This window comes from Thamnophis elegans, chromosome 1, assembly GCF_009769535.1.
Source record: "Thamnophis elegans isolate rThaEle1 chromosome 1, rThaEle1.pri, whole genome shotgun sequence".
Taxonomy (NCBI): domain Eukaryota; kingdom Metazoa; phylum Chordata; class Lepidosauria; order Squamata; family Colubridae; genus Thamnophis; species Thamnophis elegans.
The window spans coordinates 51,922,005-51,949,443 of NC_045541.1; the positions used below are offsets into that span (position 1 = coordinate 51,922,005).

Below are 27,439 nucleotides of genomic sequence, written 5' to 3' on the forward strand. Positions count from 1 at the left end.
AATCCCCCAGCCGGGCCGGCTCGTGAGTGGGAGGCTCCGAGAGGCCCATGGTCGCGCCTCCACCTAGATTTTGCCGGTCCCTTTCACGGCCAGAACTTCTTGGTAGTGGTGGACGCTTACTCCCGCTGGGTGGAGCTGGTCCTCATGGGCTCCACCACAGCTGAGAGTACGGTCCGGGCCTTGAGAAGGCTGTTCGCGACCCATGGGTTGCCGGACCTGATAGTTTCTGATAATGGGCCTCAATTTATGTCCACCACGTTCCAGGAGTTCCTGGCCATGCAAGGGATTCGACATGCGCCCATAGCCCCGTACCACCCGGCCAGCAATGGCCGGGCGGAGCGGGCGGTCCGCTCAGCAAAGGAGGCACTGGGCCGCATGGACCGGGGCGACTGGCAGGAGAAAGTGGCGGCTTACCTGCTAAGCCAACATTCCACTCCCTGCCCAACGACCAACCGAAGCCCCGCGGAGCTCTTGATGGGCAGGCGCCTGCGGACTCCCCTGGACCGGCTACATCCGTTGTATTCAGGGGATCAGCCGAGCAACCTGGGGGTTATCCCTTCCCGTTCATTTAAATTAGGGGACGCGGTATGGGCCCGGGCATTTTCGGGGCCTACGAGATGGGTGCCAGCCACTGTGACTGCCCTGACTGGCCCGTGTTCTTTTAGAGTCGGACTGGCTGACGGATCCCAATGGAGGCGTCACCTGTTTAGAGGTTCGGAATGAGGGACGCGACCACAGGGTGAACAACGGAACAGGCTTTATTCCAAGCTAAGTATAACAGCGATTCCCCTCATAACCAGCCCGCCAAAACCTTATATACACGGGCTTCAACCAATCAGAAACAAACATTCAGCCGGCAACAGCCTCCCTCGCGTCCTATCCAATCCAGACGCAGGAGGCTGTTGCTGGCCAGCACAAAGGTGCTGAAGTACAAGACAGTGAGGCCATTTGCATGGCTCATACATATTCATGAACTTATGAATACTTAACACCCCTTCCCCCCAGTTCTGCGCATGCTCCGCGGGTGGAGCATGCGTAGTCTTGCAGGTAGGCGGGGCGGTGCCGGACCCGCCCTGATCTACGCAGTTCTCCACTAGTCGGCGGCGGAGGAGGACCTCCTTGTGGTAGCTCCTCCCGGAAGGGGGTGTAGCTCCAAGGCACGCCTTCTTGTGATGGCCCAGAAGGAGGGCTCAACTGTCCTGGTGAATAGGGGCGAGGTGGCGTGTCCACTGTGATAGTGTTGTGTTTAGGAGGCGTGTCGGGAGGGAGGAACCAAGGCCTAGGTGGGAATTGTTCTGCGGCGGCTTGAGCTGATTGTGGGCGTTCCCGGCACGGGGCGCTCGGGCAGGTTGGGCCTGGTGTGGCGAAGGCCCGTGGTGTGTTCTCTCCGGATTGAGCTCTCGGTTGTTGGCAGGAGAGGCCTGGAGCGGCGAAGGCCTCACGCTGGGTTTCCGGGCAGTCGGTGCCGGCTTCGGTTGGGCCTGGGCTGCCGGCTGGCGGTGGAAGGCGTCTCCTCAATTGATCCAGGTGACGCCTCCATTGGGATCCGTCAGCCAGTCCGACTCTAAAAGAACACGGGCCAGTCAGGGCAGTCACAGTGGCTGGCACCCATCTCGTAGGCCCCGAAATACCACCTCTGATTTGATAGATAAAATAACTGGAAAAGCGTTTTCCTCAGGGCTGAAAACATGATGACTTGGCCCATTGTCTTCTTCCAAAGGTTTATGTTGGGTAAGTTCTTTTACACCACTGTTCTAGGCCCATAATTTTGGAGTATATCCACACTGAATTCAGTGGGAGTTCTGAGTAGATTTATGCTAAGTCCTCGACCTGCGACCGATCCTAAAGTCCTCGACTTATGACCAGCTGCAGATCCTCAACTTACGACTGACAGCCGGAAACAGCCAAGCTGCGCCTGATTGGCTAAAGCACGGCTTTACATGTAAGAGCATGGGCTCCCAGAAGCACTCCCATTGGTCGCCCTGCTTGACAGCTCCGTATAAATAGCTGTCAAGCAGGGTGAGGTGCTGAATTCCGTTTGTACATAGTTCTTGCTCTGTTTGCAATAACCACTGTTCAACTTACTTCAGCCACCTCACGTCTCGTCCATCCTTCAATCTTTTACAATGTAGATAGAATTGTATTATTTGAAAGAGAAGACCTCTGTAGGCTTTCTTTCTACAGAACCACATTCTGATTATTCAAGTAATTTCTTGGTTTGGAAACCTAAAAACTACCATCAACTTTTTAAAGCACTGTGGATAATACATATATTTTAAAAATGATCTACATGGATCTTTCGGGGGACATGTTATTCTCTTGTTTCTGAGGGAAAGGTTGAATAAAATAATTGACCACTTGCCACCTGAAGCAATAGTGGAGAAACAAGTCTGTCTGTTATGAAATGTAGATACCAACCATATATCCCCCCCCCCCGTTTAGTTGCCTTCAGTTTGTTTTCATGCTCAGTTTTGTGCTTAGTCATCTCTGTTTCTAATCCAGTTAATGTCTTCTGCTGCCACCACTATTTTTCTTTTTTTTCTTTTTGTGTGTATCTTTGAGCCAGTTTTGTCTCCTAGCAACCCACTGGATAACTCTATGCAGTTTTCTTGGCAATGTTTTCAGAAGTACTTTTCCTTTAACTCTGTTCTAGGACTGAGAGAGAGAAAGAGAAAGAGATGGGTCCAAAGTCAACCAGTTGACTTTGGACCTAAGACGCGACAATCTCCTGGTTTTTAGTCAGATGCTCTTAACTACTAAACCAAACTGGCTCTCAATATTACTACTACAACAACATGAATGTATAAAGTATATTATGTCTTTTTTATCTCATAAGATAATGATCTTAGAAGAAGTTATAGATCAGGTGTGTCAAACTTGATTTCATTGAGGGCCTCATTATGGTTATGTTTGACCGCAGGGGGCATGGCCAGCTCGACATCACTTGTGTCAGGAGCACCTGTGGTGGCCCGAGTGCTCTGTCAGCGAAAATGGGCTCCCAAGCTCCGTTTTCAGCTGCTACTGCCTCGTGCAACCCTCTGCCAGTGAAAAGGGAGCTTGTGAGGGATTCACATGGCCCTTACAAGCTCCATTTTCACTGGCAAAAGCACCATGGGCCGGTCCCAAGGGCCAGATTTAAGCACCCTGCGGGCTGGATCTAGCCCCCAAGCCTTGAGCTTGACACCCCTGGTATAGATGAAGTAGCAAAGTGTGCCCCAAAGCACCGAATAATTCCATAACAATTAAATGAACTTTAACCAATACAAATACAAGATCATTGGATGAGGGGTTATGTTGATGATTGAATATGTCTCTTTCTATTTCTGAATCAGATTTTAAGAGAGCATCTGGAACTGTGGCCCATTGCATTGGCAATGCAAATGATTGTTTTTCCTTTGTGTAACTCATATTTAGGTCACGGAGAATGCCACTGTGGGGAATGTAAGTGCCACAACGGCTATATTGGGGATAACTGCAACTGCTCAACGGACACAGGCCGGTGTCTTTCTAAAGATGGCCAAATGTGCAGTGGCCGAGGCAACTGCATCTGTGGAAAATGCCAATGCACTGAACCTGGAGCTTTTGGGGAGACTTGTGAGAAATGTCCCACCTGCCCAGGTGTCTGCAGTACTAAAAGGTATGTGCCAATATCTAGATTCAAAATCACTCAAAGAGCAACGTCATAACATGGGGTGGGGTTTTTTTGGTTTCTTGGCTGCATTACTGCCTTTCCAATCTGAACACGGGTAATCCTCAATTTACAACTATTCATTTAGTGACTGTTAGTGAAAGTTACAAAGACGCTGAAAAAAGTGACTTATGACCATTTTTACCCTTACGACCATTGAAGCATCCCCATGGTCATGTGATTAAAATTCAGACGCTTGGCACCTGGCTCATATTTATGACAATTACAGTGTCTTGGGGTCATGTGATTACCTTTTGCAACCTTCTGACAAGCAAAGTCAATGGGGAAGCCAGATTCACTTAACAACTATGTCACTAACTTAACAACTGCAGCAATTCACTTAACAACTGTGGCAGGATAGATTGTAAAATGGGCCAAAACTCACTTAACAAATATTTTACTTTGCAACGGAAATGTTGGGCTCAATTATGGTCGTAAGTTGAGGACTACCTCTACTTCTGCAAGTACAAAAAAATGTGCTGATTATCAAAGCATGACAGAGGTTACTGTAAAGGAGATCATTTCTAAAGTGCTTCGTAGGGTGAATGTTGGGGCTTGGCTTTTCAATTAAAAAAACCTCTTAACAATAGAACATGGAATAGAACTTTCCCCGGGGCTCATATGTTTGTCATTTGCTTATCTTCTCTCATTCTGCTCCAATAGTTCAAGATCCACGTAATGGAATCTGATTGACTAACTTTGCTTCAGATCTGTAACCCTTTATCCAAGTTGGAAACAGCATAGTGTTCATACATTGAACCTTGTCAGAAATCCCAGTTTGTTTAGCTCTGCACAGCTGAGAAAACCAAGTAATGAATGAAGATATGATAAGTCACTAGTATACTATGTTCTATTTTGCTTAATACAACCCCTACCCTGCATTTCTATCCTTAGTTCCAATTTTATTCAGCCTCAAATTATTAAAAACAAAACAAAACTCCAGTTTGGGACTATTCCAAGGAATTGTTCCTTAAAGCAAGTCCTCTCTTGAATGATTTCTCTTTGAAGTGCCTTTATCCTTTTTATGAATATTCTTAAAGGGAGGCTAACCAAGCTGAAATCACTTCCTGGAAAGATTTAACAGTCAAATAATACATAATTTATGTAGATTAAGCAGAATTAAAAACATCAAAACAGCTTTGTTTGAGATAATATTGTGGTACACATTATACTATATGTTAAGAATGTTCTTGACCCACACATCAGCAGCTGGCCCGTTTTATCCGATGGAAGATGTTCAAAAGAACACAAATGTTACAATCTGGTGGGTCTTCTGTAGAAGCATAGTCCTGTCACAAAGCTGAATCTAAATTTGAACCGACTCTAGAACAGCAGTAGGGAACGATGGTCCCTTTATGACTTATGGATTTCAAATCCCAAAATTCCTGATTTGCTGGCTCAGGAATTCTGGGAGTTGAAGTCCACAAGTCATAAAAGGACCATAATTCTCCACCCCTGTTCTAGAGCAATAGTTTGTCAGGGCAGTGGTGGAATTCACTTACCTTCCCTACCTGTTCGCAAATGTGAGCGCACGTGCCATGTCTGCACATGCGCACCGCCTTCTACACCTGCTCAGTGCTCACGCATTACATTGGGGTGGGTGGGTGGAGCCTCCCACAGCTGCCACTACCGGTTTGCCTGAACCGGAGAGAACCAGCTGAATACCACCTGTATCAGGGCCATTATTACTTTAAAGAAGGGACTCATTCAGAGTCCTGGTGCTACAGTTAGAATATCAAGACTCATTTCTCCTTTATTCTCCATCATGTGTTGAATTAGGGCTCTCTAAACTTGGCAACTTCAATATAGACTTCAACTCTCAGAATTCCCCAGCCAGGATGGATGGCTGAGGAATTTTGGGAGTTGAAGTCCACAAGTCTTAAAATTGCCAAGTTGGAGACCCCTGTGTTAGATGTTGAACTCAAGGGAATATTCACTTGAATTTGTAATATTGATATAATTGTAATAAAAACCTATTTTGAGTTGGAATATTTGAAGCCCATTCTTCTCTTTGCATTTTGTAACAGCCACAGGGGTAAATTTATCTGCGAATGCTGTAATATGTAGTCTATATCAAAAGAGATTTTATTTTCCAAAAAAGCCTCGTTATCATGTTTTAAATGTGATTTGAAGATCACGCTTATCAACAATTCTTCCTTCCCAGAGACTGCATTGAGTGTATCCTGTTCAACTCAGGAAGGTTGGCTGATAACCAAACCTGCCAAAAAAACTGCCGGGATGAAATAATAACGCGAGTAGATTTTCTCAGTAAGTACCACCAAAGTGAAAACAATGGAAACATTGCACATATAAAATGTGTGAATCATAGGTGCATTTCTGACAACAGGGAGAACACTTGAGCAAAGCTGCCATAATTTGTTTTTAATGCCGTAAATTCTTGGCTCATTTAAATGGGATTTTTTTTTAGCCTTTTGTGCTGTTCAGTAACTGGAGGAAGCTTCCTGAAGTATTTAGAGTCCTTTGCGTGACAATAACAGAAGTAAACACTGCATTCATTGTTTATTAAATCTATTTATATAGCCATCTATTTGATACAAAACAAACAAGGAATAAGGCACACAAATCATTAAAAAGCCCTTAAGCCAAGAAACGTGCCCCTGTATGGCATACCTGTAGCATAAGATCTAGCACAGAACCAAGTCTTCAGGACCCTGCAGAAGGCCAGCAAGGTTGGGGCAGCCTAATCTCTGGAGAGATTATGTTCCAGAAGGTGGATACAGTGGCAGAAGGGACTCTTATGGGGCTTGGCCAACTAACACTCCTTGGCTGACGGTACCCTCTTGCCAGATCACATAGGACAGATGGGAGAGTCAAGTAAAGGCTGATGTCTCTTATGTTTCCACCTAATTGAATATTGGACCGCAGAATGTTGAGAGATTTTTGTTTGCCATAAACCAGTGATGGCGAACGTTTTCGGCACTGAGTGCCCAAACTGGAATGTGCATGTATGCCTGCGCATGTGCGCGCCCCGGAGCCCCAGAAGCTCAAAGGCCAGCTGTCACGACTCCTTCACTTAATAACCAAGAAAGAAACCACTCAACTCCATTTTGCAGAATTAAGTGTACTTTTACTGATTATAAGTAATGAGAAGCTACGTAAAGCTGGATCTGAGCAAAAGAGTGCAAAAGCATTAGATATCAATACATGATTCATTCCCCTCCCCTTGGTACCCCAGTCCATAGTCCAATCATATATCTCCACAACTGTCAGGTGGAGACATCTTCAAAAATCATTATCAGGTTGGTATGCCGGATAGTTGGCCTTGGCGGGAAACTCCCCTCCTTCCACATGAGCAAACGAATGGAGAGAACAACTCCCAATTAACAGTCCTCCTGTACAGATTACTTCCCTCACCCAAATACCATGCTCTTCCTCCCCGTTTCAATGGCAGCCGAAAAAGCAAGCAGCAAAACAGAGGCTGACATCTGGCCCTCCTCCAGAAAAAGGATGATCACCCCTGTAGAAACGAAAGAACACAGACAAATGGACGAACAACAAAGGGATGGGGAAAGAAAAGAGAAATCAATCGAGGTTAAGGCTCGTCCGGGTAGGCAGAGTAGAATTTACGAAGAAGTCGAGGAGCCTGCACATGGGACTTATCGACCCATTCAGCATGAGAGGGAGGGAAATGCTTCCAGGTCACATTGAACGCGGTTTCTAAGCTTCTTAGAGTCCAAAATTTCTTTAATATCAAAATGCTGTTCACCCTCAATCAGGAGCGGTGCGGGCGGAGCCACCAAAGGACCCCACAATGGAGAAGTGGAGAAGGCTTCAAGAGATTGACATGAAACACCGGGTAAACACGGTTGAGATATTTAGGCAGTTCCAGATGTACGGACACAGGGTTGATGACCTTTATAATCGGGAACGGGCCAACATACTAGTTAGTCTAATTTCTTAGACTTTTGAGAGGTTCGGAGAAATTTGGTGGATAAATATACACGATCACCAACCTTATACTCCCTTGCCTTCTCCCTCTTTTTATCCGCCTGCTTCTTATGTGCTTGATGTGCCGCATCCAGCGCTTGGTACGCCAAAGGCCATATCTCCCGGAGCTGGTCACTCCACTCGGAAAGGGACAGCACTTGCGGTTTTTCTCGAGGTATCTCGGGATAGGCACAAAATCATGTCCGTACACCATGTTGAAGGGCGTAAATCCCGTGCTACTGTGTGCCGAGTTGTTATACGCCACCTCAGCATGAGGCAACAATTCCACCCAATTATCCTGCTGGTAATTGATGAAACATCAGAGATACTGTTCCAGTACCGAATTAGTCCTTTCACAGGCCCCATTAGTCTGAGGGTGGTGGGTGGAGCTTAACCCTTGGGCGGAGCCTATCAACTTCAAAAACTTTCCAAAACAAGGAGGTAAATTGCACCCCCCTATCCGAGATGATGCGAACCAGTACTCCATGCAGTCGATAGACATGTGTAATGAACAACTTAGCTAGGGACTTAGCGGAAGGGATCTTGGAACAAGGAACAAAATGAACCTGCTTGGAGAACAAGTCAGTAACCACCCAAATCACTGTATTTCCTTGACTCTCTGGTAATTCAACAATGAAATCCATAGAGATCTCCTTCCATGGTGCCTCAGGACGGGCCACTACCTGGAGCAATCCTTGAGGCTTCCCTGATGGTTGTTTTGCCGCAGCACAAGTAGGGCAACTAGCTACATAAGACTCAATGTCTTTTTTTAATGAGGGTCACAAAAACTGTCTCTTGATGAGATGCAGGGTTTTCACAAAACCAAAATGTCCAGCCATGCGTGAGTCGTGAGCACGTTGAAGGACCATGGCTCTAATAGTCGCAGGAACATACAATTTAGCTCCGATCCAAGCCATGCCATCTTTCATGGTGCATTCATCTGTATGTTGGTGAAACCACTCATCAACTTCAAGGGCTTTCTTAAGTTTTGCAATAAGGTCTTGTGTGACTTCTAAATTGGAAGTGGTTTTGCTTCTGGTGACAACCAGAGCGGTGAGGCTTCTCGTTGGCATGACAGGTTGGACAAGACTAAGCTTTGAACTGTTATATTGAGGAAGTCTGGACAAAGCATCAGCCATAAAATTTTTCCCTCCTGGGATATATTTCAAAGTGAAATTGAATCTATTGAAGTGTTGTGCCCATCTCATTTGTTTGGGGGATAGTTTTCGGGGTTTTTTCAAAGCCTCCAAGTTTTTGTGATCAGTCCATACCTCAAAAGGGTGTTTTGCCCCCTCCAAAAAAATGACGCTAGGTCATCAAAGTCCACCTGTCAGCAAAAGCTTCCTTTTCCCAAATAGCCCATCGTCTCTCAGTCTCTGTTAGCTTTCGAGAAGTATAAGCGCAGGGTTGCAACTTCCCATGTGCATTTGTCTGAAGTAGCACTGCCCCTACTGCAACATCACTAGCATCCGCCTGGACTACAAAAGGTGAATCCATGTCCGGGTGTTTCAGGACTGGTTCAGCTGCAAACAGGCTTTTTAATTTCTTGAACGCAGCTTGGCATTCCATAGTCCAGTTCAAGGGTTTACCCGGTTTGGGTCTTGCCTCCCCCTTTGATTTCAGGAGGTTTGTAATTGGCAAGGCAATCTTGGCAAAAGAAGGAATAAATTGACAATAGAAATTAGCAAAACCTAAGAAACTTTGCAATTGTTTGCCTGTGCGGGGGGCCGCCCATTCTGTGACTGCTTGAACCTTTGCTGGGTCCATTTCTATTCCCTCGTGAGAGATGCGATACCCCAGGTAATCTACTTTCTCCTGATGAAATTCGCATTTAGATAATTTAGCATATAGTTCTGCTGCACAAAGCTTTTTGAGTACTGTGCGAACAAGTTTCACGTGTTCTTCACGTGTTTCCGTGTAAATAAGGATATCATCCAGATAGACCATCACACCTTTGTAAAGGTGGTCATGTAAAACCTCATTAATTAATTGCATGAAAACAGCCAGCACCCCCTGCAGTCCAAATGGCATAACTCGAAATTGAAAACAACCAAGAGGGCAATTAAATGCAGTTTTCCACTCATCCCCCTCCTTCATTCTGACACGGTAGTAGGCCTCTCATAGATCTAACTTTGTGAAAATCCTCCCTTTACCCAGCATGTCCTTCATCAGTGGTAAAGGGTAGAGATTTTGGACACATACTCCGTTCAGGTTTTTAAAATTCACACATAGACGAAAGGAGCCATCTTTCTTTTCTCTGAATAAGACCGGAGCAGCCACTCGGGGTCTAGCTGATTCAATGAAACCCCTTTCCAAATTTTTGTCAATGAATTTCCTCAGTTCGGCCATTTCTCTAGGGGTCATTGAGTAAATTTGAGGCTTAGGGAGTTTTACACCAGGGAGAATGTCAATGCTGCAATCAGTGGGTCTGTGTGAGAGTAATTTATCTGAAGATTTCTCACTGAAAACATCTCTCAGGTCCCAGTATTCTTTTGGGATTTTTTCCTCCCCTTCAATTTTTTCTTGTCCCCTGGCTGCTAGGTTGGGGTCTGGCTTATTCAGTTCAGGAACCCCTTCTTCCCTTTCAGGGGGCGTAGCAGACCGGATGCGTAACCAACCTTTTCTCCAATTTATGTGTGGGTTCCACTTACGCAGCCAGGGCAATCCCAATATAAGGGATTGGTCCATTCCTGGAGCTACAATAAATCTTAATGTTTCTTGGTGGGTTCCCATCCACATCTCAATAGGCTCAGTAACAAAATGAGCAGGGCTCCCTCCCGCAATAGAGCCATCCAATTGGCAAAATGCAATTGGGATTTTTAAAGTTTTTAGCTTCAATCCCAATTTCTCTACTATTTCCAGGCTCATAATGCATCGTGTACAACCGGAATCTAAAAGAGCTAGAATTTTCTCCCGTGCGCCAGAAGAGGGCACTCTAAGCTCAACTGGAATAGTCATGGGTCCTGAATGGGAACTTACCCAGCATTCCTCATCATCAGAGTCACTTCCTTCCGAAGAGCTGGGGGTTTCGCCTCCTCCTTCCACAGGGTTGAAATGCTAAGAAGGTTCCTCCCCTTTCAAGGCAGATTCTTTCCTCTTGCTGGGAGGTTTCTCCAGCCTCTTCTCTTTCCGAGGGGGTGGGGTTTTTTGGTTCATCTTGACCCGGCAATTCATGGCACAATGCCCCTCCTTCCCACAGCAGAAGCACACGAAGGGTTTGGGCTTGCTTGCAAATCCACCTTTCCCCCCTTTCGGAACTCTTGGGGGGGGGTTGGCAGGGGGGATTCTTTGCCCTCACCTTCCCCTTTGTAATTCAGCCTGGCCAAGTCAATTTCCATATCAGCAGCTGCTTCATACCAGGGTTGCAATCTACGGGGAGGTCTCCTGTTCACACAATGCTGGTAAATCTCTTTGTTTAACCCATCAGCGAAATGGTCTAACAATGCTTCTTCAGACCACCCCCTCATATAAGCTGACAGCTCCCGAAATTCTTGTACATAATCAGCTACTGGCCGTTTCCCCTGGGTAAGAGTTGTAAATTTAATTCTGGCTCTTCGCTCTGTGAGGGACTCATCAAAGCGTTTCCTCAAAGCGGTCATAAACCCATTAAAGTCTCTCAAAAGTGGGGAGTCGGCATTGTGCAACCGCACCATCCAATCTGCCGCTTATTTCTCCAAAGCCATCAATATAACTCTTACCTTGGCTTCATCAGAACCCAGTTCATCGCCATACATCTGCATGTAGTTTCACAGTTGAACAAGAAAAAGACCTAACTCTTTTGGTTCTCCTCCATATTTTACACTTAAAGGAAGAACCTTAGCCATCCGGCGTCTGCAAGCCCCCCCCCCTCTTGGAATGTTTCTAGCCGCGGTGATTGGGGTTGGCGCTAGGTCATCTTGTTCAACTCCCCCTTCGACCCCTCCAGTCTCTCTCAGGTCAGGCAAGATATATTTTCTCACTGTCTCTGCCTCAATTTCTCTCTCCATTCCACTCTCACGAGTCCGGCATCTCTCCCACGCCCCTTCGAGAAGTTTCATGGCTTGGGACATCATAAGATTTTCCTCCTTAGGATCCCGCTAGTCAGCTGCTGGTTTTCTGGGTCTCCTCATAGTAATCCCAGTCAAAGGTTCTTCAGGATCCTCTTTCTGTCCCACTCCCCAAGTCCACCTGGGTCGAACAGATCGTTCTTCCAACTGCAGGCCAGCCATCTGCTCCACCACCGAAGGGCCTGCAGCTGCTCCCATATCTTCTTCTTGATCACTGCCCTGGTGGGACATTCTTCAGCGTTTGGGTGCACCCCCCTCGGAAGGTGTCAGCTCCGGGATGGGTGCGAGGTGAGATCCAGCTTAATGTCTTGATTGGACTATGGACTGAGGTACCAAAGGGAGGGGAATGAATCATGTATTGATATCTAATGCTTTCATGCTCTTTTCCTCAGATCCAGCTTTGCTTAGCTTCTCATTACTTATAATCAGTAAAAGTACACTTAATTCTGCAAAATGTAGTTGAGTGATTTCTTTCTTGGTTATTAAGTGAAGGAGCCGTGACATAAAGCTGGATCTGAGCAAAAGAGCGTGAAAGCATTAGATATCAATACATGATTCATTCCCCTCCCCTTGGTACCCCAGTCCATAGTCCAATCATATATCTCCACAACTGTCAGATGGAGACATCTTCAAAAATCATCATCAGGTTGGTATGCCGGACAGTTGGCCTTGGCGAGAAACTCCTCTCCTTCCACATGCGCAAACGAACGGAGAGAACAACTCCCAATTAACAGTCCTGTACAGATTACTTCCCTCACCCAAATACCATGCCCTCCCTCCCCGTTTCAATGGCAGCCGAAAAAGCAAGCAGCAAAACAGAGGCTGATACCAGCTGGCTAGTGCGCATGTGCACACTGAAAAACAGAAGAGCAGCTGGCGATGGCACGCATGCCCACAGAGAGGGCTCTGTGTGCCAACTCTGGCACGTGCCCCATAGGTTCACCATCACAGCTATAGACTGTCGAAGCAGAGAGTTCTGCATTGAACGGCCCTTAGTGCTCATTTATGTTCCACTGCCTCAATCCAGCACCTTTCTGGATTGTTTAGGACTCAGTGATGACAGACCTTTTCAGCACCAAGTGCCCAAACTGGAACGTGCAGACATGCATGTGCACATGTGTACACAGCAGAGCACCAAAAACCCAAACACCAGCTGGCTGGGTGTTTTTTGGCCATTTTTTGCTGTTTTTCGGACTGTTTTCGGCCATTTTTTCTGGCTTCTTTTCAGGCCATTTTCCAGCACTCCAGTACCTGAACAAAGCCCAGCTGGCTTGCGCACATGTGTGTGCTGGAAACCAGAAGAGCAGCTGGCGATGGCATGTTTGGCCACATAAAGGGCTCTGCATGCCACCTCTGGCACGCGTCCCATAGGTTTGCCATCACAGGTTTAGGTGATATTTGTGGATGTGCACAGATAATATCCAAACAGAGGTGAGGCTAGATGACATTTTTGGTCTATTCCAATATTGAGTTTAAATATTTTCATGTTTGAGAATGTTCAAAGGTCAACTCAGTTGTCTTTAAAAAGAATGGCCTCATCTTTTTTTTTCTTACCTATTGTTTGTTCAGACAATTCTGGTGTTGCTCTTCATACATGCATGACTTCTGTTTCTTCGACTCATTCTTCACTCTTCCATTGACACAAGCAACAGTATTTGCTAATGTAAATGTTTTGCAATACTCTTTTCTTTCTTTAATCTACAATAGACATGTTTCTATCGCTCTTGAGGGCAAGGGTGAATTTGACATTCCTTTGGCTATTTGCACAGGGTTTTAATATCAATTCTGCTTTCAGTCTTTTGAAGAAAATATCGTTCTTCATCCAGAAGTGCAGTAGAGATTTTGCGGCAGCATATTTTAATAATGACTTTACCTGGAACATCTAGCTGAAATCTTCCTTTTTCTGTAAATATAAAAGTGAACAAGTTTTAAACTTCATTTCCAATAGCTGAATGTAGATAACCCTAAATGATAGCCTTTAGATTAAGGCTGTTTTCTAAATTCACATGTTTAAGCTCTGCAAAAATAACCTAGCTAAATATTGTGCTGGCTTGCACAGAAAGGCCTTCCAGTACAAGAAGAAAATTGCAAATCGTTCAAAGGCCAAATCTACAGAATTATTTCCTTATCTGCCCTACTGGCAGAATACTAAATATAACATATTTTTCACATTTGGTTTGGTCCTTGGAGATGGAAGCACCAGCTTTTGGAAGACAATTGTAGTTGGATGAGCTATATGAAGAAATAAGAGAAGAAAAAATAGGATAATTACAATCAATGAATCGCAGTTTAATTTGGAATGGTACTTGTAATAGCATTCCACAAGAGAAGCACAGTTAACATTACAAAGAAAGATACACAGTGCTTGGGATGTTTGGCCAAAACTCTGCCCAGTTCATTATTGTTTCATTTGAATTGCGGTGGTATAGTGGTTAAAATTTAGTATTTTAGGCTGACTCTACTCACTGCCAGCAATTCGATCCTGAATGGCTCAAAGTTTGACTCGGTCTTCCATTCCTCCGAAGTCAGTAAAATGACGACCCAGATTGTTGGAGGTAATCTGTAAACCACTTAGAGAAGGCTGTAAAGCACTAGGAAGTGGTATATTAAGTCTACATGCTATATCAATTGTATTTTAAATGCACATTTCTAGAATAATGCACCCAAAACTTTTGATTTTATAGGCAACAAGAGTTCTGCATAAACCAAAGGGAATGCAATAGTGCCCAGAGAGTATATGAATAAACAGAATCTAGGCTAGGAAAGTGCTTTTGCCCTGTGATAAAATCTTTGCTGAATTTATCAAATACCTACCATCTAATTTTTCATGTTTTGTACAGCTAATCTTGTTTCAGGGTATTATAAAGGAGGAAAATGATCTTAAATTACCTGCAAGAATTTATAGAATTTGAACCACCCATGCCACATTCTTTTATTGTGTATCCCACTCTATAAATTTTATGCATTTAAAAAAAAACATACAGAGAATGAAGTGGGACTTGTTCACCAATCTCCTTCTGAAGATAATCAGTGGTTATAAGTAGATAGTTGAATACTACGTGTGCATTGTCCACATACTGCTCTTAAAACATCCTTGGTAGTAAGACTAAAGAGCCACTGCTGGTTAAATTTATATCTGCCTGTGTAGAAAAATGTATTATTTTATATAACAAATAACAATACATTTAATAAAGAATAGAGTAGCTTCTTATATCTGTTGGCAAATGTTCACATAATAATGAACCCGCTTTTGTGGGGGAGAGTTGCAGTGGTTTCAAAGGGCTTGATTTATTAGGTACTATATTGAGAACCACATGGTACATATTTCCTCTCCTGACAGTGAGTGGTCCTTGATGCTCTTGATTGTTTTCTTGCAGATGTTTCATTACTCAATTGATGATGTTACCTAGTTCGGTAATGAAACATCTGCAGGTAAACAAGCAAGCTCAGAAAACACCAAGGACCCCACAGTTAAATCCTGAGCTAAAAAATGTTCTCTTCCATAAATACAGTTGTTTTGTTCTCTGCCTTCCTAAAATACAACTTTTCCCAATGGCATTTCCATTGCAGTTTGAGTTTGTACGAACTAAGACTGAATGGGAATCCACTATTGTTCATAAAGTTCCGTGTTTGTTTTGCAAGAACTCTTAGAATCCTGCAGGATTCCTTTAGGAAAACGATGAGAACTTGCCAAAGATCCACTGAGCTTCAAAGGCAGTGAGTTCGGTGCCAAGTGCCATGGGAGCAATCAATTTATAATTTCATTGAGATGTTTGGATCTCTATGTGCTCAGTCTGCTTGCCAGCTCCTATTTGTCAAGTAGCAAGGGCTCACCCAGTGTATAGATGAGCAGAGAAAAAATTGAGTCCTCAACATGGGGTCACTATAGGAACAGACACAACATACTGAAGAATATTTAAATGACCTCTTTATTTATATAAAGATTGCCCAGATTTGCAGACAAGTGGTACTCTGTGGAAGTGTGGTAAAATAATGGCATTATCAACTATTTGTCATCCAATTCAAGCCATATAGGCTAAGCCCTACTTTACCTGTAGAACTGATGCCTCCTTGAGTCTGCTCCATGCTTTGAGCACTGTTACTGGATTTGTTCACAATCTCATTATAGGTACTTTTAATATCCTCAATTCTGCTTTTTTTGTTTAAATCGGGGTTTCAACCTCACGGGCCGCAAGCTGGATGCGTCACGCACTGGCCACGCCCACCCCCATTTTAGCAAAGGGGGAGTCGCGATACATCACATGACAACAATGTGATGACGTGAGTTTGACACCCCTGGTTTAGAGGGCTAGCAAATAAACTGCAACTGCAATTGAAGCAAGATCCCCGCCTTTATATAGTTTGGTTGGGGTTCAGTGGTGGGATTCAACATTTTTTACTACTGGTTCTGTGGGCGTGGCTTGGTGGGCATGGCAGGGGAAGAATACTGTAAAATCTCCATTCCCTCCCCACTCCAGTGGACGATTACTGCAAAATCCCCATTCCCTCCAGATCAGCTGAGACTCAGGAGGCAGAGAATAGATGGGGGCAGGGTCAGTCAGAGGTGGTATTTACCGGTTCTCCGAACTACTCAAAATTTCTGCTACTGGTTCTCCAGAACTGGTCAGAACCTGCTGAATACCACCTCTGTGGGGGTCAGAGCAATTTTTTGTGTTGGCTTTTTAGATTTTTTAAAAAAAATAATTTTAGTTTTCTTTTTTGGAACCTGCCTAGTGTGTATCTTATTTTTAAGATAATAATATACTTAGTAATAGCAGTGCTTAATGTTTTCTTGTCAGAACTAGAAACAGCTGCCAGGTGTCTTTATTTCCCAAAGGGCTAAATAGTTTTTAAAAGGATTGAAGTCTGTACAAGTACAAAAAAAAAAAAGACCTACCTGAAAACATATCACTTGCCTGTCTCAACCTACCTCATATCTCTGAAAAGCTTTAATTAACAGATTAGTTTAATGCTGTCTGTTCCCTCCATAGCATTTTCGCATCATATATTTCTGTAATGCATATCATTCCATATTGTACTTCTCCTCACTTCCAACTCCCTACGCCCAGAAATAGGCTGTAAAATTAAACCCATTTCTAGACAATTACTTCCTTTATGCAGATTTGTAGAAGGAAATGAAACTTCCTCCTCCAAAGAAATTACTCCAAAAGGCCAGGTTTCCTTGGCCTTCTTTCAGGACCTCATAATAATTACGGTTTTAGTAGAGTACAACCACGTCAACATTTCCTCTGTGTTCCTTGAGTGATGTCTACCCATAGATTTATAAACAATTAGTTATGAAGTAAAGCAATTGGGTTGGACATCTCATCCAGCACACTCTCTATGTTAATAGTTTGTATAATTTTAGACATGCGAACACTTCCATAATGTGCTCCATATGTACTAATAAGAAGCCTCTCATATTGAAGGAATCCAGTCTCGTGAGAATCCCAGGGTATCCTTCAATTGCAGAGGCCAAAATAACAGGTATTTTAAACACATCGCGATGTGCTGAATATATGCCAACAACGCAAACACGGAACATGAGTTTTGCATTTGAATGTATTGCATTGATGCCCTTTATTCCACTTGAGTTTTTTTTTTAATCTTATTTCAGAAACCGATGACACTAATTCAATCTTATGTGCTTATCCCGTGAAGGATTGTGTGATGAAATTCACGTACTCAGAACTCACCAATGGAAAGACAAATATCAGCGTTCTGAAGGAAGCAGGTATTTATTTATCTGCTTGCTTTTTTCTTATTGATGTAAACTCTTCAGACCATCAAGGTATTGAGAATTTAAAACAAACAAAATGTCTTAGAATGGTGCAGGACACAGATTTGGACACAGTTTTTATGTAGAAAAATATATGTGGATCAATTCTACTCCATTTTTTTTACAGAGTGTGGGTGATATATAAATATTGAAGAGAAAGATGGTTATTGGTAACACAGAGGGCATTTGAAAAACCCAGATCCACAGATCCATAAGATAAAATTCAGAAACTTTATTGAAAAAGTGGGGTTATTAATTCCAGCATTTGAAAAGCTGGTGTCCATCACCAGGTCATGTGTACCTGGGATGACAAGATAATTTCAAAGGCATATCATACTTCTTAGCATTCTTGTGTTACTTTCAGGAAGATTTCAGTCTGGAAGTAATAAACTGATTTAGACTTAAAATGAAGGCATAGGACTTCATCATCAAATATAAATTAGCAATGGAAATCTGCTCATTTAATTAGTCAAGTGCTTCTAGGGCAAACATTATGGCTCAAACTTTATTGTCTAACTGTTGCACCCAATTAGTTTGAGCTTTTTGCATACGTATTTGTTAGCAAACTCATTTCTTAGTACTGACTATGCTACAAAAAAGGTCCATAAAGATTTGTACTTTTTATATGTAGATAAATAATAAAGAAAAGTACAGATTCTAAGTAATTTCAGTCAATAGTACGGTGGCACAGAGCAGAATCAACCATTATCTATTTTTACCTACCTAAAATAAATTCTTAACATGACACTACAAGTTATATCTACATTTTAATTTATTGTTGAATAAGAGTATCTTAGTATGTTGTGTCTTTGGATTTCAGCCATTAGTTCTAGACAGAAAGGCACGTTTATCCAAACTACTGATAAAATATCAGTTTTTTTCCAATCAGAGTTCCATATATTTGTTGTCTTCTTCCTTTATTGGAATTATGTGGTTTTTTTCGTTTAAGGCTTTCCCTCCCATGAATATATTTTCCCATTTTATAGATTGAAACATTAAAATCTGAATTAGTTTAGCTCTTTACTCTTGTAAAGGGTAACGGCTAAAGTATAAAGGAATCCCTACAGATTTTGCTCCACTAGCCATTGCCGACTTGAGAGGGTGGTGCTCATCTCCATTTTAAGATCATTAAGCCAGGGCTGTCCAAAGACATTTCCATGGTCATGTGGCCAGCATGACATCACAGAGCACTGTTAACTTCCCACCAAAGTGGTAGCAATAGTAATAGCACTTAGACTTGTATACCGCTTTACAGTGCTGTATAACCCTCTCTAAGTGGTTTGCAGAGACAGCATATTGCCCCCAACAATCTGGGTCCTCATTTTACTCACCTCGGAAGGATGGAAGGCTGAGTTAACCTTGAACCTGGTGCGATTTTAACTGCCAAATTGCAGGCAGCCAGCAGTCAGCAGAAGTAGCTGCAGTACTACATTCTAACCACTGTGCCACCAAGGCACCTATTTATCTACTCACACTTGCATGCTTTTGAACTGCTAGGTTGGCAGAAGCTGGGGTGAGGATTGGAGCTCGCTCCATCAGGTTGGAGTCTCAAACCTAGGCTGCCAGCTTTCCAGCCAGCAAACCCAGCAACCGCTGAGCTACTGCACCACCTTATTTTAACACATAGCATGGTGAAATTAGTTCTCTATTTGAAAATGATTTATGAGGAGGATATTTTTTCACACCTTCCAGGTTATATAAAATTGGTCTCTTGTGAATTTTCAACATGCCAGTAATGGGAAAAGACTATATTTGTTGAGATGGATTGTTGAAATAAGCTCAGTCCAGTTTGGAAGCACTATTGCCAGAAAAAACATTTGGGACAAGATCTGACCAACTGGATAGAAATCCCCACCCATTCCATATACTAGCTAGGCTAAATATAATTATCACCAGATAGAAAAGAATCTAGATAATCCAATGTATAAAATAGCAGTTTAAATGGAAAACATTGGAGAAACCCCATTTGTAATTGAATATTCATTTTGGTTAAATCAGGTGTAATCAGATGTAAGCTGGATTTCCAACCAGGAGTAAGAAACTATGAGAAACTATTTTCTCATTTTCCATATTTTGAACAGCAAAACGTAAGCAGTAAATGTTCCCTTGGGTCAAACTTGATTCAAGATGGCTGTATAGATGAATATAGATGAGTCTGTCTTGTCTTCTTTGCAATAATATAGAAGTGACACCTTGTGACCTTTACTTCACATCTAGTCTACAGTGGGGAGTGTTTCTGGTGGTTCCCATCCAAGAATTAACCCAATCTGATCCTGCTTAGCTTTTTCAAGGTGAAAGTTGGCTAAATGCTGCCATCTGCTGTGAAAAATTATCTCACAAATGCTTAGCAATAAAATAAAAAATACAGCTTGAGAAATATACGAAGTAATTAATACAAATGTTATTAATAAACAGATAAATAAATAATATATAAAGTGCACCTGGCACCCAAGATTCCTGGCACTGAAAAAGCTTTTCCTTTAATACCCATCTAAGGAGTCCCTTTTGCATTGCTAGAATTTTCTGCAGAGGCCAATTTGGTTACATAGAGCAATCCTGTAGATAAATAACACTTACACTTAATCCAATGCTAGCTGGCTCTCTAAATGAAAATGTGTACATTAAAATCTAGCTGATAATTCCCAGAAATTTATCTTATGCATATAACCTTCCCTACAAAGAGATGTCTCTGACACAAAAGAATGTGGCTACATCCATCAGTCATGCACTGTGTGCCCATAAAGCTCTCAGCATAAACATTTCATTTTAAAGTTCCATGGGCTGCTCTGATTTAGGATCATACTTGGGAACTGCTGATAAAAACAGTTTCCCATCTGCTTAATGGCGTTTGCACAGCCAGCACCTCCACATGAATCATATGAACTCAATTTGCGTCAAAATAATCCATGGTACTGAATTTAAGCAATAGACATTGCTTAAATCTCAGGCCTACTTTTGATGTTAAAAATGGACAATAACATTTGAAAACAGTTACATTCAATTATTTTCCAATTTGATTCATACATACTTTGGGAGCAATGTATTCTGTTGTTATGTGATGAGGCCTGTTTTGAAGATACTGACCTTGTCAACAATGATGAATCATGTTCCCCTCTTTCTTCTTCTTAGAGTGTACTACCACTCCTGATGTCATGACGATATTACTCGCTGTAGTAGGCAGCATTGTGCTTCTGGGCATTGTCCTTTTGGCAATCTGGAAGCTGTTGGTTACTATTCACGACAGACGGGAATTTGCCAAATTCCAGAGTGAGCGTTCCCGGGCAAGATACGAAATGGTAAGTATTAAATTAAGAAAACAAAGAGGAGATAGAAAAAGTTACAGTGGTTTGAAGAAATACAAAAGGATGCTGAGAATACGGAGACTGTGAAGGAAAGTTTTGCTGTTCGGGAATGACCTCAAATCAAGAAGTCCTACTTCTTGAAAGGGAAAGAATGTATTTAGAAAATATATTAGATTTTATTATTCAGGCCCTTTTTGAGAATTGTATTTTATAGTGGCCTCTTTAACATATACAGTAGCTCCTAACTTTGATTATAACAATGTATATCAGTCTGTTGTCAAGATCTTTTTACCTGGATATACCTGAATTCAAGATACTGTGATGAAAGATGGTAGAAATTAGGGTTGTGTGGATTATTTAAAAAGGTATTTAGCAAAGCAAGTGAAGCCAAACAAAAATATTTTGCTCAAAATTTTGAAGGATTACATTCTCTCATATCTTCACCCCAGCACTTCAAAGTTCACCCAGTATGAACTGGGCAGATGAGTGCACATATATGATATTTCCACCAGAATTGTTACTAAAATGAAACACCTCTGAAAGTGCATTGCATGACTAAATAGTTAGATAACATACCATGTTTCTGTTTCCTGCTTTGAATGAGAAACTATATTATTCCATCTTTCATAACTTGTTTTTATGTGGAACTAAGTTGAGCATTATAAAGAATATTCCATTTCATTTTTATTGATATTTAACCATAATGTTTTTCACTGTACATTCACAATGCTCTTTTACTGATTGGTGAGGTTGTTTATACTGTATGTATCACTGTAAGATAGAAAGCAAGATCCTTCCATAATCCCTCAAACATTAACGTTCTTCAATTAACACTTTATATAGCAATAAAATTAGAAATGTCTTCCAGTGCAAACTAGACAAAATCAATTTTTGTAGTCTGGCTACTTTGTGCAAATTTAGTGGCATTAAAGGACAGGATTTTTAAGAATCATTAAACTATTAATCAATAAAGCAAGGCTCTTGAATATTACAGGAGACCAGTGTGAACGGCTAACAGATTAGCCTATCTTTAATCATATTTACTGGTGTGAGCAGGTGCAATGCCTAAAGGTGAAGACACTTGGAAGGTTGAGAGTTCAATCCTAGGCAGAGGCAGATGTTTATCAGGGTACAGAGAGAAAATATATGCTATGAACTCAACATAGGCGTCAGGAAGGGCATTCGGCCAGTAAATGCTCAGCTCCATTCAGTCGCCCTGACTCCACCCTGACTAAAGGGGTTAAAGCGTCACAAAAAATAAAAAAAAAATAATGTTTACTGGTGTGTGTGTACAGTTTAATTTTACCAAGAAGGCATTCTGTTTCATAATTTTCTTTTCCTTTCCTTTTAAGGCTACAAATCCTCTTTACCGCAAGCCCATATCCTCACATAGTTTAGACTTCACATTCAACAAGCTCAACAGGTCCTATAATGGTACCATTGACTGATGGGATTACTCAGGTCTGGATGGGAAAAAAATGGAAAGCTTGAGAACTGCTTGGCTTCCTTCTTCCGTACTTGCCAAAGGGAAGAGGGAGCCCTTGGCAGCTGCACAAACCCTGAAAATGCCACAAATAGCAGGAGACAGCTTCTAGTTGCATGCTAAGGACAAATGGCCAGCAGCCAACTTGCTCTTCAGATTCCTAACTCAAAGCCATTCTGATGTACTCAGAACCAGGCGTTGCTGATTTGAGACTCTTCTGATGTGGACTCTTGGGAAGCGCCTTCAGACTGAATATACCGCTGAACAGTTTCATCCATATTCTGTGGTCGACGATGTGCAGCCCCCAATTCACTGGGATGCTGTGTTACTGACAATTTCTCTGGGTTGGGGGAGGGAATCGAGCAATGGAGATCTTGGTGGTAAAAACTTTTTTAAAAGATCCCTGTGTTATGCAGTCTTTAGAGTAATTTTTATAAAAAAAATAAAACAATTGCATATACAAATATGCAGTGTCATTTAGACATTTATTTCCCCCTGAGCACACGTACTGTGGAATGTCACATGTACTATTTACAAATTCCATGGACAATTAGGACTTTAAATGATTGTAATAAACATTCCCTGAATTTAAATTATTACTCTAAGCAGCCAAGAACGTTTTTAAAAAAGCATCAAATAATAGATGAATGCCAAAATAAGCTGCTTGTTTGCCTAGAGCGGTGGTTCTCAACCTGTGGATCGGGACCCCTTTGTGGGTCGAACGACCCTTTCACAGGGGTCGCCTAAGACCATCGGAAAACACATATTTTTGAAAAAATACAGAAAACATAAAATAATTTTATGGTTGGGGATCACCACAACATGAGGAACTGTATTAAAGGGTTGCGGCATTAGGAAGGTTGAGACCCATTGGCCTAGAGAATTATTTTGAGCCTGAACACAATAATGTAGTTGCCCCAGACTTGAAAATAGAGTTACAAAATTAAAACTTGTCATTTAAAAAATGCTTACATGGAAGTAGCCTTTATGATTTGCGCACTTCCAAATAAACATGCATAGATTTAGTGTTGTCTTTGAAGCTTAGCTGCAATTAATAGAAATGGCAAGTTGTTACTGTAATGAGCTGTAATGAATTTTCATGCATGGCCCAGCTGGGATTTCTCAAAACTACTGTTGCATATTAGGACCAGTTCAGAAGCAGCAGAAATAAAACAAATCACTTGAAGATATGAATAATCTCAGTAACATAATGGCAATTTCCAGGTTCTGCTTTATTTCAAAATGAAATAGCATTACAGAGAAGACTGATGATGATGATGATGGTGGTGGTGGTGGTGGTGGTGGTGGTGGTGATGATGATGATGATGATTCCTTTATTTTTCTTCCCAACCTGGTAAGACAAATCCGAATCTTACTGGGACTTATTGCGGTATGATGTAATCCTTTCATTACAACCCTGAATCCATTTCAAATTATATGACTGCCATTTAGAGCTTCTGGAGGAAATTTAACTAATAAATATGGGAATAGGCAATAAAAAATTAGGGTGCTGTAGCTTGGAGCCAATCCTCATTAGGATCCAGGCTGCAAAATCTGGATAATCTATCTAGTAGCCAAGAATTAAGAGTCCTTATTTTTCTTTGTTACCATTATTCATTATCCGGATCTTTGCAGCCCAGATTCAGTAGTCCTGCCTATCAGTGATTTTAGAAAGTAACCAGACATGACTTTTCAAAATCTAGTTCCCCAATAGGATTCAAGGAAAATTTCTTCTTAACTTCTAAACCTTGAATTAATTGCTTTGCCTTCAGTAGGGCTGAGGATAAAATAATGGTTTTGTGAAATTGTACTTTTGGAAAACAAAGTTTACAGAGGTACACATTTTCATACTTTCAAGACATTTTTTTCAAACTCCAAAGGATATGTACTGTTTGTAATGTTTTTCATATCTTAGTAAAACACAGTTACATCTTTGGCCAGAAATTTTTACAGACTGATAAGAACTTCAGGAAAAATGTTTTCAGTGTCAAAAATCTCCCTCCCTAAACCAGCAGTCAAGCCAAACTTAATTTGCTGAGATTTGCATATTTTTCCTGCTTGCAGATTGATGCAGAGGAAGGAGCTAGTTCAATTTTTGGCAAATTCCAAAAGCATCAGAGGTTAGCTGAACTAAGAGAAGGACTTTGCAGTAGATCCGAAACCCAGACGAAACATAATGGAATAAACAGGTCTATGTGTAATCTACTTCAAAGATCATAAGTAGCATGTTTAATTTAATACACTGTAGCTCCAGAGAAGACAACCTGGGATGCCGTGTCTGGTTGTGCTTTCGGTGTGGCTTTCCAGCTCTCTCCAAAAGATGCTACTAAGTTGTAATCATTCTTTTGTAAGTATTCTTGTAAGGAATACTTATTATAGGCAGAAAAACTGTAATCAACTTTTTCACTATTTTATTTTTGATTGATTGCATGCACATAATTGTGTGTCATCCATTAATGGCAGGCCTCGCAATATCCACAGAGCAAACCTAAAGCATACTATAAGGTTCTATTCAAACAGACTGACAGCAGTGATCTAAACCAAAAGAGATGTCCAAACATTTACAAAGGCAGCATCAGCTATCACAGTCCAGATGAGATGTCACAGCAATCTATTCTGATAATTCTGGAAACAGACACAGCGAGCAGACAAAGCTTAACTCTGCAAAGACATGCTTGACGATGAGTCTCCTGATTTTTGCACTAGGTCCTGAAAAAAAGCCAGCATGCAAATTTGAGCCACTAGGTCAAGTATTTCTGTGTACATTAACCCTTAATCCTTATTCATTAATCTTTCTATCCAGGATGTCTGGATTTAGCTCACTCCCATTACAAACATCAGACACAAATTGAGATATGGAATAGCTTCTTTTGATTTTGAAGGGAAAGAGAAATAGAAGGATGCTAACATTCTAAAGGCACCAACTCTAGAACTCTTGCCTTGAACAGCAAAAGAAACCAGATGGACCATTAGGAACAGTATAGAACTGTGATGGAGATCCTATGGCACCTGTGCCAGAGGTGGCATGCAGCAAGCCTCCTTGTGGGCAACCAAGCCGCCCACCAGCCAACTGGCCTTTAGGTCTCTGCCATGCATGCAGGGGGCATGTGGGGGGGGGGGCACATGTACATTGCATTTTGGGCTTTTGGGGCACCCTTTGGCCACTCGGTCTGGAAAAGGTTAGCCATCATTGCTATAAAACAATGGCTTCAAGGCCAATCTGACACAAGCTTTTGAATTAATCCCTACAAGAAAAAAATAGGGTCCACTGCTTGAGCAGGGGTGGGGTGGGGGTGGACTAGAAGACCTCCAAGATCCCTTCCAACTTCGTTATCCTGTATTCTAAAAAAAAAAAGCTACTCATTACTGTTAGTCCAAATGTAAGGAAGGGGTTTCAAAGACTAACCACTGTGATGATTCTGAAAATTGCTGAGAGGTGCGGAGAACAGGCTGGGAGAACGTTCACATTTCTATCCAGTACAGGTCTTCCATTAAGTGGACCACAGCAGCATGTGTTTTTTTTTTTTTTTTTACAAAGTCTGAAGCAGAATTTGATGGAAGGTAAAACGCGGTGGCTCAGTGGCTAAGACACTGAGCTGCCCAAGCCATTTTGACCTGAAAAACATGCAGACACAAGGCCTGTCACTCAACCTGGTAAATTAACTTTGACATACTATAAAATGGAAGAATACTAAACTGTGATGCTATTATGCACATCTCCCTATTTGCAAAAAAATAATAATAACAATAATAGATGTAACCCTTGAATTGACAAGTAGTTGTTAAATGAGATTTGCCCCATTTTACGATCTTCCTTGCCATGGTTGTTAAGTGAATCACTACAATTGTTAAGTTAGTAATACTGTTGTGAAGTGAATCTGGCTTCCCCTTTGACTTTGCTTGTCAGAAGGCCACAAAAGGGATCACATTTAGTCATGCCGGCCACATGACCACGGAGATGCCGGCCACATGACCACGTTGTCTTCAGACAACGCTGGCTCTTCGGCTTTGAAACAGAGATGAGCACTGCCCCCTAGAGTCGGAAACGACTAGCACATATGTGCAAGGGGAACCTTTACCTTTACCTTTAAGTAAGCGGTGTCATCCAAAAATTGTGATATATCCCTCTTTCATCCTAAAATCTCAATAAATCATGTCCCATTGGAACTGTTTTAAGATAGTTTAAATCAAAAATGCAAGAGAATGGTATTTTTTCCAGAAACCAAAGCAGCTCAATATTGTGGATGGAAATAGCATATAAGACTCTTACTTTAAATACAGGTAGTCCTCGGCTTACAACTATTCATTTAGTGACCATTTGAAATTATGGCACTGAAGAGACCCGTGGTTTTCGCACAACTGTTGCAGCCTCCCCAGGGTCATGTGATCAAAATTCAAACACTTGGCAACTGATTCATATTTATGATGGTTGCCATGTCCTTTGGGTCACAGGCTCCTCCTTTTATGACCTTTTGACAAGCAAAATCAAACAAAATTCAAGTAACCAAGTTATTATTAACAACTACAGTGGTTCACTTAACAATTGTGGCAAGGTCATAAAATGGGACGAAAGTCAACAACTGTTTTGCTCAGCCATGGAAATTTTCAGCTCCATTTTAGTCGTAAGTCAAGGATCACCTATACTCTGGAATGACATTTTATGCTGCCATCTTGGAAAGTTCACTGTGAATACCTCAAGGAAACAGTGCCTAAATCCTTGAGATTCTTTTGAAACAACAGGAGTTTGTATCTGTAGCTCTTAAAACGTTTTGAGGCCGAAATCCTGACCCTGATTTGATATGTAGCACAGGTCAAAAGAAATCCCTTAAGAGATCACATCAACTAATTCTATAGGATCACAATCTCTCTTTCTAAAAACATCAATACAGCTGTTGGTCTTGAGAGAAAGAGGCTCGGGATTGAATATTGAGTTTGAAAGTTAATGTTATACCGGCTAAAACTTAACTTTTTTTAATTACCCAAAAATTGCCTTCTTTTGGTTGGCTATGATCAGGCCAAAAGGATTATTTATCAAAGGCTGGAGATGACAGAACTTTAAACTAAAATTGGCTTCTTAATATGGAGCCCTGCAGTGCTCATTAGTAGGAATTTGTGGAAACCTGTGAATTACCTGAACACATTAATTTCTCAGAGTTTAGTGGTGTGGTGGCCTAGAGGTGGAGCTCTCGTCCC

General features: G+C 41.8%; 1 protein-coding gene across 2 annotated transcripts in view; it reads left to right on the top strand.

Annotated features, from left to right (window-relative positions):
- The window catches only part of ITGB5 (integrin subunit beta 5), a 91,245-nt gene extending 68,499 nt beyond the window's left edge, over positions 1 to 22,746 (top strand). Inside the window, exons 11-15 of one of the 2 annotated variants that reach the window (XM_032222243.1) lie at positions 3,415 to 3,637; positions 5,853 to 5,956; positions 17,300 to 17,416; positions 20,591 to 20,757; positions 22,116 to 22,743. In XM_032222243.1, coding sequence (XP_032078134.1) covers positions 3,415 to 3,637; positions 5,853 to 5,956; positions 17,300 to 17,416; positions 20,591 to 20,757; positions 22,116 to 22,211 — 707 coding nt within the window. In that variant the 3' untranslated portion in view covers positions 22,212 to 22,743. Of the gene's footprint in view, positions 1 to 3,414; positions 3,638 to 5,852; positions 5,957 to 17,299; positions 17,417 to 20,590; positions 20,758 to 22,115 lie in introns of both variants that reach the window. The other variant, XM_032222232.1, reaches the window with a different exon arrangement.
- The last annotated feature ends 4,693 nt before the right edge of the window (positions 22,747 to 27,439 follow it).